A 15,425-nucleotide genomic window follows, 5' to 3' on the forward strand; every position below is an offset into this window, starting at 1 on the left:
TTTAACTAAACGGGAATCCTTTTTTTTTTTTTTTTAATCATACAGAGCTTTAGAGATTTACATCCTTTACAGTCGTGCTTGAAAGTTTGTGAACCCTTTAGAATTTTCTGTATTTCTGCATAAATATGACTTAAAAACATCAGATTTTCACACAAGTCCTAAAAGTAGATAAAGAGAACCCAGTTAAACAAATGAGACAAAAATATTATATTTGGTCATTTATTTATTGAGGAAAATGATCCAATGTTACATATCTGTGAGTGGCAAAAGTATGTGAACCTTTGTTTTCAGTATCTGGTGTGACCCCCTTGTGCAGCAATAACTGCAACTAAATGTTTCCGGTAACTGTTGATCAGTCCTGCATGCCAGCTTGGAGGAATTTTAGCCCATTCCTCCATACAGAGCAGCTTCAAGTCTGGGATGTTGGTGGGTTTGCTCACATGAACTGCTCGCTTCAGGTCCTTCCACAACATTTCGATTGGATTAAGGTCAGGACTTTGACTTGGCCATTCCAAAACATTAACTTTATTCTTCTTTAACCATTCTTTGGTAGAACGACTTGTGTGCTTAGGGTCGTTGTCTTGCTGCATGACCCACCTTCTCTTGAGATTCAGTTCATGGACAGATGTCCTGACATTTTCCTTTAGAATTCGCTGGTATAATTCACAATTCATTGTTCCATCAATGATGGCAAGCTGTCCTGGCCCAGATGCAGCAAAACAGGCCCAAACCATGATACTACCACCACCATGTTTCACAGATGGGATAAGGTTCTTATGCTGGAATGCAGTGTTTTCCTTTCTCCAAACATAACGCTTCTCATTTAAACCAAAAATTTCTACTTTGGTCTCATCCGTCCACAAAACATTTTTCCAATAGCCTTCTGGCTTGTCCACGTGATCTTTAGCAAACTGCAGACGAGCAGCAATGTTCTTTTTGGAGAGCAGTAGCTTTCTCCTTGCAACCCTGCCATGCACACCATTGTTGTTCAGTGTTCTCCTGATGGAGGACTCATGAACATTAACATTAGCCAATGTGAGAGAGGCCTTCAGTTGCTTAGAAGTTACCCTGGGGTCCTTTGTGACCTCGCCGACTATTACACGCCTTGCTCTTGGAGTGACCTTTGTTGGTCAACCACTCCTGGAGAGGGTAACAATGGTCTTGAATTTCCTCCATTTGTACACAATCTATCTGACTGTGGATTGGTGGAGTCCAAACTCTTTAGAGATGTTTTTGTAACCTTTTCCAGCCTGATGAGAATCAACAACGTTTTTTCTGAGCTCCTCAGAAATCTCCTTTGTTTGTGCTATGATACACTTCCACAAACACATGTTGTGAAGATCAGACTTTGATAGATCCCTGTTCTTTAAATAAAACAGGGTGCCCACTCACACCTGATTGTCATCCCATTGATTGAAAACACCTGACTCTAATTTCACCTTCAAATTAACTGCTAATCCTAGAGGTTCACATACTTTTGCCACTCACAGATATGTAATATTGGATCATTTTCCTCAATAAATAAATGACCAAATATAATATTTTTTTGGGGCCTTTTCTACCTTTATTGGATAGGACAGTGTAGAGAGAGGAAATGAGCAGGAGAGAGACGGGGAGGGATTGGGAAATGACCTTAGATCAGAATCGAACCCGGGTCCCCAGATTTATGGTATGGCGCCTTATCCGCCTGAGCCATATCTAGTTGGCAATTAGCTAGATACTAGTACTCTATAAATAAAGTGTTACAGACACTGATCAGCCAAAACATTAAAAACATATAAAGGTGAAGTGAATAGCGTTATCTCATTACAGTGGCACCGGTCAAGGAGTGGGATGCATTAGGCCGCAAGAGAACAGTCAGTTCTTGAAGCTGATGTGTTCGAAGCAGTAAAAATGGGCAAATGTAAGGATCTGAGCAACTCTCACAAGGGCCAAATTGTGATGGCTAGATGACTGGGTCTGAGCATCTCCAAAATGGCACATCTTGTGGGGTGTTCTCGGTATGCAGTGGTTAGTACCCACCAAAAGTGGTCCAAAAAAGGACAACTGGTGAACCAGCGACAGGGTCATGGGTGTCGAAGGCTAGCCCATATGGTCCAATCCCACAGAAGAGCTACTGTAGCACAAACTGCTGAAAAAGTTAATGCTGGCTAAAACAGAAAGGTGTCAGCGTTAACTGCAGTGTTCATTTCTGTTTTATAATAAACCATTTCTGTTGTGTTTTTGAATTATTGCAGTTTCTGTATTTGCCTGTGTTTTCTGTATTTAGAGGGCCAAGCACAGATGTGTAGGTTTTCTTCTGCTGCTTTTATCTCATCATCTCTAGCTGCTTTATCCTGTTCTACAAGGTCGCAGGAGTCTATCCCAGCTGACTATGGGCGAAAGGCAGGGTACACCTTGGACAAGTCGCCAGGTCATCACAGGGCTGACACATAGACAACCATTCACAGTCAATTTAGAGTCACCAGTTAACCTAACCTGCATGTCTTTGGGGGAAACCGGAGCACCCGGAGGAAACCCATGCGGACACGGGGAGAACATGCAAACTCCACACAGAAAGGCCCTCGCCGGCCACGGGGCTCGAACCCAGACTTTCTTGCTGTGAGGCGACAGCGCTAACCACTACACCACTGTGCTGCCTGCTGCTTTTATTATTATTATTATTATTATTATTATTCCTCCTATGGGAGCATATGGCAACCAGAATGCTTTTTATACTTTTTTATTATTAAATTTAGCACAGAGGACAGTCTCAGCTACCTTAACAGCAATTTTGGTGCATGCCACTCAAGCCCTCTAGCGCCACCAATAGGGCAAATTTGGGTAAATGTTTGTAAGTTAATAGTAACTCTACAACGGAATGTTGTAGAAATATTTACTTTCCTCTGATTATTTGGGTCGAGCCGAGTTCCAAACTTTGCAGATGAGCAAATGATCTCGTTCTTAGGGACTTCAAAAAGTTTTATCTAAATTCCCTCTAGGGGGCACTATAATTCATGTTAGTAAAACTATTCACAAGTTCCAGCATTACTAAAGCGTGGAGATAAAATGTCTTATCAAAACATTTATAAATGAGTGATTAGTTAAATAAAACTTTATCAGGAAACATTACAAAAAAATCTTTGGAAACCCACTGATCTGCCGTTTCATGTTCAGTATAAATGCATCTGCTTCAATAAATGCCGCTAGTGAGGTACACTGAACATTGTACTAGTGCATCTCAAAAAATTAGAATACCATGAAAAAGTTCCTTTTTTTCATAATTTAATTCAAAAAGGTAAACTTTCATATATTCTATATTCATGACATGTAAAGTGAAATATTTAAAGCCTTTTTTGTTTTAATTTTGATGATTATGGATTATAGCTCATGAAAATCAGAAATCCAGTATCTCAAATTATTAGAATATTCCCTAAGATCAATCAAAAAAAGGATTTACAATACAGAAATGTCCAACTTCTGAAAAGTATATTCGTTTATACACTCAATACTTGGTTGGGGCTCCTTTACCATGAATTACTGTATCAATGCGGTGTGGCATGGAGGTGATCAGTCTGTGGCACTGCTGAGGTGTTATTGAAGCCCAGGTTGCTTTGATAGTGGCCTTCAGCGTATCTGTATTTTTGGGTCGGGTGTTTCTCATCTTCCTCTTGACAATACCCCATAGATTCTCTATGGGGTTCAGGTCAGGCAAGTTGGCTGGCCAATCAAACACAGTAATATCATGGTCAGCAAACCATTTGGTAGTAGTTTTGGCACTGTGGGTAGGTGCTAAGTCCTGCTGGAAAAGGAAATCAGCATCTCCAAAAAGCTCCTCAGCAGATGGAAGCATGAAGTGCTCTAAAAGCTCCTGGTAGGTGGCTGTGTTGACTTTGGACTTGATAAAATACAGTGGACCAACACCAGCAGATGACATGGCACCCCAAATCATCACAGACTGTGGAAACTTCACACTGGGCTTCAAACACCTTGGATTCTGTGCCTCTCCACTCTTCCTCCAGACTCTAGAACCGTGATTTCCAAATTAAATGCAAAATGTACTTTTATCTGAAAAGAGGACTTTGGACCACTGAGCAACAGTCCATTTCTTTCTCTCCTTAGCCCAGATAAGACACTTCTGACATTGTCTCTGGCTCAGGAGTAGCTTGATATTAGGAATGCGAAAGTTGTATCCCCTTTCTTGAAGATGTCTGTTCGTGATGGGTCTTGATACACTGACCCCAGTCTCAGTCCACTCCTTGTGAAGCTCTCCCAAGTTCTTTAATCAACTTTTCTTGACAATCCTCTCAAGACTGCGGCCATCCCTGTTGCTTGTGCACCTTTTCCAGCCACCCTTTTCAGCAATGACCTTTTGTGGCTTACCCCCCTTGTGGAGGGCATCAGTGATCATCTTCTGGACAACAGTCAAGTCAGCAGTCTTCCCCATGATTGTGGTTGTGTGTACTGAACTAGACCGAGAGATACACTGTGTTCATACTGTTTTACTCAAACTCGAGATGAAATATTCTAATATTTTGAGATGGGGTTTTTTTTATGTTTTTGTACTGTATGCCACACTGATTAAAATTAAAATAGAAAAATGCTTGAAACATTTTAGTTTATGTGTAATGAGTCTATAATATATAACATTTTCACTTTCTTAAGTAACTGATGGAAAATATTGAACTTTTTCACAATATTCTAATTTTTTGAGATGCACTAGTACATACCTGAAAGAGAACCCTTCGTGGTTTGGGAGTTTTATGGGTCTGACAGGCTCATTTGGCTGCCGAGTGCTTCAGCATGTTGAGAGGCAAAGGCTGAAGAATACTTCTTTGTTTCACAGGCTTTGGAATATTGCTAGTTTCAGACAATGAACAGTGTCGATTGTTATCATCTTCTATAACCGAAGGCCGTTCCGCAGACCATGGAAATATTGCCGGGTCACAGTTTAAGTACATCTTTTTCCCACCACAGAAATGTAAGCTACAAACACTTGCCCATTTCGATTCAGTTCAAAGGTTTTCATTGTGGATAAAACTTACCCATTTCTTTCTTCTCTTCTTGACTGGCAGCTGATAAAAGCTCAAATTAGATGTTCTCTTTGTTGTGGAGACACAGTAAGGCACACAGCAATTCACTTTAGGCACGGTTAAAACCAGTCAGACAGAACAATGCAGCGTTTAACAAAGGTGAAAGTAAACAATACAGTGGAGCTGACCCCGGGTATAGCCCATAATGCATTGTGGTAAACAAACAGTTACATAGTCAGAGATCAGGGTTATTGTTGCTTGCAGCTATACTTAGAATAGAATACCTTTATTGTCACTGTACAAAAGTACAACAAAACTTAGTTTGTCATAGGACAGCAAAGCTGTTGTGTATGTGTGCGCCAACACTCTTGGACACTTCAGCCCAAGGCCTTCGCATGTTAACCTAACTGCATGTCTCTGGGGGGAAACCAGAGCACCCAGAGAACATGCAAACTCCACACTAAAAGGCCCCCATTGGCTGTTGGGGTCGAACCCAGAACCTTCTTGCTGTGAGGCGATAGTGCTAACCACTTACACCGCCCACGTCGTTTCTGATTTTGCCTGTATTTTCTGAATTTTTGTGTGTTTGTAGTGCATTACCTCTCTGTCGGCCATCGTAAACAGCACACAAAAATGACGAACAAAGAATATGAGGGCTGCAAAATAAACTTGATACTTCAGTGATGGGCGGCACAGTGGCGTAGTGGTTAGCGCTGTCGCCTCACAGCAAGAAGGTCCGGGTTCGAGCCCTGTGGCCGGCGAGGGCCTGTCTGTGTGGAGTTTGCATGTTCTCCCCGTGTCCGCGTGGGTTTCCTCCGGGTGCTCCGGTTTCCCCCACAGTCCAAAGACATGCAGGTTAGGTTAACTGGTGACTCTAAATTGACCGTAGGTGTGAATGTGAGTGTGAATGGTTGTCTACGTGTCATCCCTGTGATGACCTGGCGACTTATCCAGGGTGTAGTCAGCTGGGATAGGCTCCAGCTTGCCTGCGACCCTGTAGAGCAGGATAAAGCGGCTAGAGATAATGAGCCGAGATGAGGACGTTACAGTGACTCTCCGCTTGGGGTCGCTGTGTCTCTGTGAGGTCGTGTAGCCCCGCCCCTTAAACTCGGAAATACAACACGGCCGTTTTGCCAGGGTTCCTCCTCTTCAGCCGCCGCCATTGTGGTGTAAGGGTAGTGTGTCTAGAATGGTGAGGAAATAATCAGTAAACATCGTAATGGATAAAAGTATTTTGTTGCAGTTCTCATTATTTTTAAGTGCTAATGATTGTCCCATGCCCGTTTATTTAAGAATTGCACCGGTTTTTCACTTATAACGAGTTTAAATAGTTAAAAATAACCCGCAGTGAGTTGCTCAGGAGTATGTTTAACACAGACCCAGGGATAATGTGAATAATTGTTGTTTCCTGTTTAAGGAAACAAGTTTGGGTTGAAGTTCGCCAGGCTGTGTAATTTGTTATAAACATTAAACGTGTCTTTCGTATGGGGTGTGATCGGAAGTCGTGCTTGTAGCCGTGTTGCTAACTGCTAACAGCTAACATCACCGTTTCAGGCGTCCCACAAGACTTTCAGGATTAAACGCTTCTTGGCCAAGAAGCAGAAGCAGAACCGGCCCATTCCTCAGTGGATCCGAATGAAAACCGGCAACAAGATCAGGTGAGAAGAAGCCTGCAGTTTGCACTAAGGTTACACACCGTGTGGGCAGAGCAACAGAGAAGTTAGCTTTAGTGCTAAAGCTAAGCTAAGGCCTATGTGCTGTCGTGATACCAGAATGGAGACAAACCCTGTTTTGTTGTCGGTTAAAAGCAGGACGCAATTACAGTGCTTCATTTTGTGGAAGGACTGCCATTACCCTGCTGAGAGCAACATCCTGATTCAGAGCAGTAACTCATCACCTCTTGGGGATAGTATACACTCTGTAGTAGGGACAACTTGGACAACCTTAATTGTCATTCAGGATGCAACAAGTGTACACAGAACTAAATTTCCTTGCAGTTTGGCTCACCACAGAAGTACAATAGGATAAAGTGACCTGTGGAATTCGGAAACGTTCAAGTAGAAGTTTGGATTTGGAGTGGTGGCCTGGAGGGAGAAGCTGTTACAGAATCCTGGTGGTCCTTAGGGTGGTCCCCAAATTTTTTTTTTAGGATTTTGTTACGACCACCTTACCTTTTTTTTTTTTTTTTTTACATTGCCTAAAAGAAGTTCATCTCATCTCATTATCTCTAGCCACTTTATCCTTCTACAGGGTCGCAGGCGAGCTGGAGCCTATCCCAGCTGACTACGGGCGAAAGGCGGGGTACACCCTGGACAAGTCGCCAGGTCATCACAGGGCTGACACATAGACACAGACAACCATTCACATTCACACCTACGCTCAATTTAGAGTCACCAGTTAACCTAACCTGCATGTCTTTGGACTGTGGGGGAAACCGGAGCACCCGGAGGAAACCCACGCGGACACGGGGAGAACATGCAAACTCCACACAGAAAGGCCCTCGCCGGCCACGGGGCTTGAACCCGGACCTTCTTGCTGTGAGGCGACAGCGCTAACCACTACACCACCGTGCCGCCCCCTAAAAGAAGTTATTGTGCGAAATTTGGTTAAGATTGTTCAATGTTTAGAGGTGCCACAAAGCCATTAAAGTTTTCACTCAAGACACAATGTGGCTTATTAACTGTTTCATATTAATACAAACAATACAGTAATATAACTTCCCGTGTTCAAAGTAACAATAGCTATTACTTGTCTGTGACTTTCTAAACCCTTCGGTATTATGGTATCTTGTGGAGATCAAAGAACACACTAAGGACTTCCCGAGCAGAAGGAAGCTTTCTCCCAGACAGTTGCTTGGAAGTGGGACCAATTAACCAAACATAATTGTCCTTTCTGGTTTTGTGCTTTGCACCACCGGTACTACTTGTACTACTGTTGCTAGCCATCTGAAAAACGTGGAAAGAAAAACATTCACAACTTCATCAGCATATTACGATCAGTGCTCATTGTTTAAGAACCCCTTAGTGCATGAAAGTTAACCTTCTATCAGTCTATAAACTCTTCCTGCCTCTTCTTTTTCATAGAAGTGGCATATTCCCTCTAGAACTGCGACTTTTTGGGGGTTTGAGAGCTTCTCTGCAACAGTCTACGCACCAACTAATGTTAATGGCTTAAGCTGATTTGCAACCTCGTGTGGCATCTCTAAATATTAACCAATTTTTCTGAAATTTTGCTTGTTGCCTTCTTTAAGCCTATGTAAAAAAAAAATGGTAGGGTGGTCGGAATTTTTTTTTTTTTTGGTAAAAAAAAATTTTCCCATACATTTCGGGACCACCCTAGTGGTCTGGCACCGAATGCTGCGGAACCTCTTTCTGGAGGCCAGAGGGGAGAACGGTCCATAGTGAGGGGTCGCTGATGATGTTTCTGGCTCGAGACATGCAGTGCCTTGGTGCAATGTCCTGAATGGAGGGAAGAGAAGTCCCAGTGATCTTCTCTGCTGTCCTCACAGTCGTCTTTTGATAGGTTCCACCTGATCTGATCTGATTTGATTTGATTCAAAAAGGCGCTTGAATGTGTATTGGAGTAAAACTGCATGTGTTTTTAATTTTTGAGGTTCTGTGTGATTTCACTTTAATCATATGTTCATCAAACTGCTCCTGTACAGCAAATTTCCAATCCTTATGTCATTGAAAGATGAGACAAGACTACATGTTAAGAGATGCGCTTCATGTACGGTATTCAATGGGTTTGCTTTTAACCCGTACAGTGATGTTTGTTTTTTATAATCGTGAACAAATGATCAACGTCCATATTTTATGTTGGATGTGTAGGAGCCCTACAGGCTTCACTACTGCTCATGTGGAAGCCTCGAGTGTTGGTCCTAGTACAGTAATTTAAATACTTTTCTTTATTTTGCACAATTTTTTTAATGCCATGTAGTTGTAATTTTGGTATGCACATTGTTTGATTCAGTGCTGTTCGACCTCGCACTTTGGGCTCAGAAGCTTTACGTTTGTGGGGTACATATTAAGTCGTAATGCATTAATTAATAAATTAAACTTTAAGTACCATTTGTGTGGACGTTGTTAAATCAGTCTGAGGAGAAATCCTAATTGTTTAACTGTAGTAACAGTTTAGCTGATTAGCTGTCGTGCTGTTGGTTTTTATGCGCGTGTACACGACACAAAAGCAGCATATGAAAATTTTATTAGGATTTCAGTTACTGAACTTGCTGTTCATTTCTGGATTTTGGTGAACAGGTGACACTTCTCCAGAGTCCGAGGCTCACGCATGTAGGGTTATTTCCCTGCTGTGACCTTGCCTTTTTGCTTCAGTTGTGTAGGTGTAGAGACGTTCCCATGTGAATTTTCTTTACGCATAACAAATCAATGTAAGCTGGAATCAGTGTTCAGGGTTGCTTTAATATGACTTGGTTTTTGCCTGCAGGTACAACTCCAAGCGCAGACACTGGAGAAGGACAAAGCTTGGCTTGTAAGCTCAGGACTCGCCTCTTCAGTTTCGATTACATCTGCACCCTGCAAGCATCACCACCTCTGCCCAGATGTTTGGCGAGATCATCTGTTTTGTCAATCAGAAGTCTCTTTTGTACAGATACTGAAAATGCCATTGTTAAACAATAAATGATGACCCGATAAATGAATGTCTCTTGCCTTTTCTTTCTGAATATTCTTTTATTTGTGGGGCGGGTGAAGGTGCTTGGGTCTGTCGTGTTGGTCTTTCTTCAAGTGCTGTAATGTAGTTAAATCACAATTGATACACTGAGTGAATGTAGGTTGAGGTCCAAAACCCAGCTTCAAGCACACAGGCCACTACCGGTACTTTTTAATTTACATGAATATACTTGTAGGGAAGGTGAATATACACAAACTGACAAGACACATTTGTACATTTTATTAGCTAGTAGTTGAATTAAAAAAAAAAACAATTACAAGATTCTTTCAGTTCAAAGCTAAAACATATGCTTGAATATATTAATACAAGTGTATTACCATGTTTTTTTTTTTTTTTTAGCATTTCCAATAACACCTAGTAAATAATTAGGCTATTTTGGATGTCCTTTACTTCTTACCTCCAGAGAATAAGGGGGAGAGTAACTTTCTAAACGTACCAAAGCGCCGCAGCCCATTTCTACTGACAGTGTCTGTGCTGTTTGTGTCCTTTTGGCAGTCAGCTATAGGTGCCCCTTCACTAGCATTATTATTGTTAGCATTTAGGTGCCAGTTAGTGTGTTCATCATCCCATGCACCGAGGAGCTCCTTCATCTCTGGTGGTGCATTTTCTTTGAGATATTGCCATGCCCTTTTTCCATTGTAGTCCATGGCATCAACACTGGCACTGAATGCACCTACTAAGATCTTTATGACCATGTACTGGCTGTGCATAGCAGCAACATGAAGAGGTGTAAGACCCCCACTGCCCTTTAAGTCGACGTTCACTGGGTACCCTTTCTTCTCAGAGTCTTTTAGAAGCTTTAATAACGTCTCGTGTTTCCCTTTCTTGGCTAACCAGTGGAGAGCTGTGTAACCACTCACATAGTCCTTCCTGGTCAGTAAACTGGGGTCCTCCAAGAGAAACTTTGCAATAGTATCGTAATTTCCATCCACAACCGATAGCGTCCATGCGTGTTCGGTGGGGTCCAGTACCCAGCATGCATTGCTGTCGTCCGCACCCTGCTGCGTCGCATCCCCACCGTCCTTCGACGACTGGCTGGCGCTTTTAAATGACAAGATTGTTGACAGGCCACTGTGCGAATTATAGTTCAAAAATAGGTCCTTGAGGTATTTTTTGCGCATGGCAGGAGTGATGGAGCCCTTCTCCTGGAACTCGGCCGATGGGTTTGGTTCAGAACCGTCCAGCTGTTTCTGAAATCTGGACCTGCGCACAGCAGCGCCGAGTGTGAGCGACACCGCACGCGCTCCAACTTTAGGCGCGCGGTCCTCTTGATTCGGTTCAGGTGTAAACCCGGACTCATTCGAGTTTCTCGTTTTGAGTTTAGCTTCACGTGCTTCGGATTCGCCCATCTGAGAACCCGACGGGGATTCGATATGGTCTCCTTCTGACAGCTCACAGCTGCCCGCGCGCTCACACATGTTTATCGGATCTCACCGGCCTCAGCTTCCCTTGTTTACATTTCCGCCCAAGAAGTTTACATATCCAAAAGCTGTCCTCTCCAGAATGCGTTTTCTGTTCCGGAAGACAAACATTACAGCTAGATATAAGGAAGTTCTTCATTTAAGCTGCTCTTCCTGTTTTTAAATCCAAAACTATGAGCATGAGATTTCCCAGCTGCTCCCACATATCCGAGTTTCACTTCTATCCAGCTGCGCCATGACACTGACTCGAACCTTCCCTCTCTCACCTGTTCAAACCTCCCAGCCTCTCTCAGGCGAGGACTCCTTCAGCAGGTCCCTCAGCCTTCACACTCAGAACTTTTCATGAACGTTAATCCATAATCTCGAAGATACATCGCATATCTGTGAACCAAAGTGTATTTTCTTTCCAAATCAAGCACCGATTTGACTACACCCGACTCGAACAAAACGCACCACCCATTGAAGTCTCACTCAACTCAAAGGTCAGCTATAATATCTGACAACTCGGATCACGTGACCATTCAAGCTGACTAAGAATACAGAAGTGGAAAGCATCACTATAATCGTTAACTTGGGCTACTTGCGGAAGATAGACTGGGGCATGTTTTAGTTTGTCTTGCAGTGAAGGAAACTGCTCACCAAGCATTTCTTCTTCTTCTTCTTTCTACAGTCTCAGTAGCAGGCCAGCTTAATCATTCTGCATCTTTAATAGCTGGATTTTGTAGATACAGCTCGTCCTGAATGACTAAGTTTTCTAGGTTATAGAAAAGTAGAAGGTCTGATATTCGCCTACAGTCTGAAAATTTACGTTAGATTTGAAGTGGTGTAGTGGTTAGCACTGTCGCCTCACAGCAAGAAGGTCCTGGGTTCGAGCCGACGATGGCCTTTCTGTGTGGAGTTTGCATGCTCTTCCCGTGTCCGCGTGGGTTTCCTCCGGGTGCTCCGGTTTCCCCCACAGTCCAAAGGCATGCAGGTTAGGCTAATTGGTGGCTCTAAAATTGACCGTGAGTGCGAATGGTTGTCTGTGTCAGCCCTGCGATGACCTGGCGACTTGTCCAGGGTGTACCCCGCCTCTCGCCCATAGTCAGCTGGGATAGGCTCAAGCTTGCCTGCGACCCTGTAGGACAGGATAAGCGGCTACAGATAATGGATGGATAGATTTGATAAATGTTAGTTTGAAATTTAGGTGCATAGCTTAAGGGCGATGCTGATTTTATGAGAATTTTTTTTTTTAAATCTAGATTTTGTATTAGCTGTAATAATAGCATCTCAAAATAATGCCATCTTATTTAATACTTTATTATACACCAATTAGACATAACATTAAAACCACTGACAGGTGAAGTGAATAACATTATCTCATTACAATGGCACCTGTCAAGAGGTGGGATATATTAGGCTGCAAGAGAACAGTCCGTTCTTGAAGTTGATGTATCGGAAGCAGGAAAAATGGGCAAGTGTAAGGATCTGAGCTACTTTGACAAGGGCCAAATTGTGATGGTTAGATGACTGGGTCTGAGCATCTCCAAAATGGCACATCTTGTGGGGTGTTCCCGGTATGCAGTGGTTAGCACCTACCAAAAGTGGTCCAGTGAAGGACAACTGGTAAACCAGTGACAAGATCATGAGCAGCCAAGGTTCACTGATTTGCATCAGGCTGAAAATTTATGCACTGCTGAAAAAGTTAATGCTGACACCTTTCTGTTTTAGCCAGCATCAACTTTTTCAGCAGTTTGTGCTACAGTAGTTCTTCTATGGGATTCTATGGGATATGGGCTAGCCTTCATGCCCCATGTGAATCAGTGAGCCGTCAACACCCATGACCCTGTTGTCAGTTCACCGGTTGTCCTTCCTTGGACCATTTTTGGTAGGTACTAACCACTGCATACCAGGAACACCCCACAAGATGCGCCATTTTGGAGATGCTCAGACCCAGTCATCTAGCCATCACAATTTGACCCTTGTCAAAGTTGCTCAGATCTTTACACTTGCCCATTTTTCCTGCTTCCAACACATCAACTTCAAGAACTGACTGTTCTCTTGCTGCCTAATGTATCCCATCCCTTGACAGGTGCCATTGTAATGAAATAATGTTATTCACTTCACCTTTATATGTTTTTAATGTTTTGGCTGATCAGTGTACGTAACGCTTTATTTATAGAGTACTAGTATCTAGCTAACTGCCAACTAGATATTTATTTGTTAATGTCAAACTACTCCAGTGACAACACTTTTTAAGGCAGAGTTGTCAAATTTTAGGTCTACAGGCCACATTACACTTAGCCCAAAATCAAATAGGCCGGACCAAAAAAATAAGACCATTAAAACATCAACAATTTATCTTAACCCATTGACGCCTGAAACGCCTGCAAAAAAACGTCTACAAATGCCTAAGCCAGTTTTTAGAAAAGGTCCCCATCTGCCTGAGGGTTTTCTGAAATAAAAATAATTAATTGAAAACACCTATGAAAAATTCAATATCTCAGCCTCTGAAGCACATAAAGACATGAAATAGTTGCATTTAAAAGATAAAATTCTCTGCTTTTATTGGATCATGCTCATTCAGCATTAACACTAACACATTTTTATAAAAAAAAAACAAATCTGGCATGCGTCTTGAAAATAATGACAAATCAACAATGCTGCGTTATGCAGCAACCAGCATTTGGGGCAATGTTGCGTTATGCAACAACCGGCGCCAGGGGCAATGTTGCGCGACGCAGCATCTGGCGTCAATGGGTTAAGTAAGTTAATTTATCAGCCTTTATCTCAAAGGTACATTCTGATTGTACAAATAGATTAACCATTAATCAGCTACAAAACAGATGAACAGACTTCATTACACTTAGTGGCCACCTTAATAGGAGCACCTGTACCTCTGCTTATTCATGCAATTATGTGGCAGTAGCACAATGTATAACGACTACTATTTAAGTTTACTTAAAGCATAGTTGTGTTTGGGGCGGCACGGTGGTGTAGTGGTTAGCGCTGTCGCCTCACAGCAAGAAGGTCCTGGGTTCGAGCCCCGGGGCTGGCGAGGGCCTTTCTGTGTGGAGTTTGTATGTTCTCCCCATGTCCGCGTGGGTTTCCTCCAGGTGCTCCGGTTTCCCCCACAGTCCAAAGACATGCAGGTTAGGTTAACTGGTGACTCTAAATTGACCGTAGGTGTGAATGTGAGTGTGAATGGGTGTCTATGTGTCAGCCCTGTGATGACCTGGCGACTTGTCCAGGGTGTACCCCGCCTTTCGCCCGTAGTCAGCTGGGATAGGCTCCAGCTTGCCTGCGACCCTGTAGAAGGATAAAGTGGCTAGAGATAATGAGATGAGATAGTTGTGTTTGCTCAATTGAGTTGAGTTGTTCCCACTTTAAGTTAAGTAAATATAGCTATTACTTTCAAGTTAAATTTACTTCATACTTTTTATTTAAGTTTACTTTAAATAACATGTACACATAAATGGTCATTTCTAAGTATTACCAATTTGTATAATCCAAGTTAATGTGACTTCACAAGAGAGTCCTGCTTACCTAATAGAATTCAGGAAGCCGATTGGCTTAGAAAAATAAAGTAAGCACAACAAAGAATTCTTAGTCAGAAGTACTTTAATTTGAACAAAACCACATTTCAGTCTAACTGAAGAGTTTTTAGTGTTTTATAAACAGCATAAGTACTACTGCAAAAGTGCATTTTTCAAACTCTGGAGTTTTGGCCTCAGGTCACCTCCTCCCAGGTTCAACATGACCCACTGAATTAAGTCAAAGGTGTTTGTCCAAATGAAGGTTATAAATTAGTCCGTAAGTCAGGAAAACAGCTTGAGCGTGGGTTCCAAGGTGATCCATCCTGGCCTCTATTTTCACATGTAAAGTTGCAAAACTTACATGTCCACTGCATTAATGTCATCTGTCTTCAGGTTGTCTTCAAGCTGCAAAAAAAGAGAGAAAGTCTCAAATATGGATTCAAAGCCACATATTTTTTAAAAACAATGCAAAGAAACAACTACTTTCAATGTTCACATGAGGTAATGGGAAGTAACATTGGCTAAATTAATTGTTTTCTTCAACAACTCACCTGAAATAAAGTTTAAACTAAGAACCTCTACAGCGAGTCCAGATAACATAACTCTGAATTCGTGAAAATCGACTAACGCGATTTCACGTACCGACCAGCCATGAGAGAAAAAATTCTGGCGGCATACCTAGCAGCCTGAACAACATACACCTACACAAGTGGCATGCACCACCAAGCCCTATATTTGTTTTTTTTAAAATACAACCCCGATTCCAAAAAAGTTGGGACAAAGTA

General features: G+C 42.4%; 2 protein-coding genes and 1 non-coding gene across 3 annotated transcripts; 2 read left to right on the forward strand and 1 right to left on the reverse strand.

Moving 5' to 3' along the window:
- Positions 1-6,097: 6,097 nt before the first annotated feature.
- rpl39 (ribosomal protein L39) lies at positions 6,098-9,668 on the forward strand. Its single transcript, XM_060927719.1, has 3 exons — positions 6,098-6,204; positions 6,567-6,670; positions 9,459-9,668. The coding sequence occupies exons 1-3, from the start codon at positions 6,202-6,204 to the stop codon at positions 9,505-9,507; spliced, it is 156 nt and encodes a 51-aa protein (XP_060783702.1). The 5' UTR covers positions 6,098-6,201; the 3' UTR covers positions 9,508-9,668.
- On the forward strand, positions 6,817-6,947 carry LOC132891093 (small nucleolar RNA SNORA69). The gene has a single exon (XR_009655270.1). It is a non-coding gene; the product is annotated as a small nucleolar RNA SNORA69 (small nucleolar RNA).
- On the reverse strand, positions 9,456-11,584 carry sowahd (sosondowah ankyrin repeat domain family d). Its single transcript, XM_060927718.1, has one exon. It carries the CDS (start codon positions 11,120-11,122, stop codon positions 10,091-10,093), a length of 1,032 nt encoding a protein of 343 aa, XP_060783701.1. The 5' UTR covers positions 11,123-11,584; the 3' UTR covers positions 9,456-10,090.
- Positions 11,585-15,425: the final 3,841 nt, after the last annotated feature.

This window comes from Neoarius graeffei, chromosome 8 (assembly GCF_027579695.1).
Source record: "Neoarius graeffei isolate fNeoGra1 chromosome 8, fNeoGra1.pri, whole genome shotgun sequence".
NCBI classification, from domain to species: domain Eukaryota; kingdom Metazoa; phylum Chordata; class Actinopteri; order Siluriformes; family Ariidae; genus Neoarius; species Neoarius graeffei.

Coding starts and splice junctions, on each gene's coding strand:
- sowahd (XM_060927718.1), bottom strand. CDS start 11,122: ATGTGTGAGCGCGCGGGCAGCTGTGAGCTGTCAGAAGGAGACCATATC.
- rpl39 (XM_060927719.1), top strand. Junction 6,671..9,458: donor AAAACCGGCAACAAGATCAG/GTGAGAAGAAGC, acceptor TTTTGCCTGCAG/GTACAACTCCAAGCGCAGAC.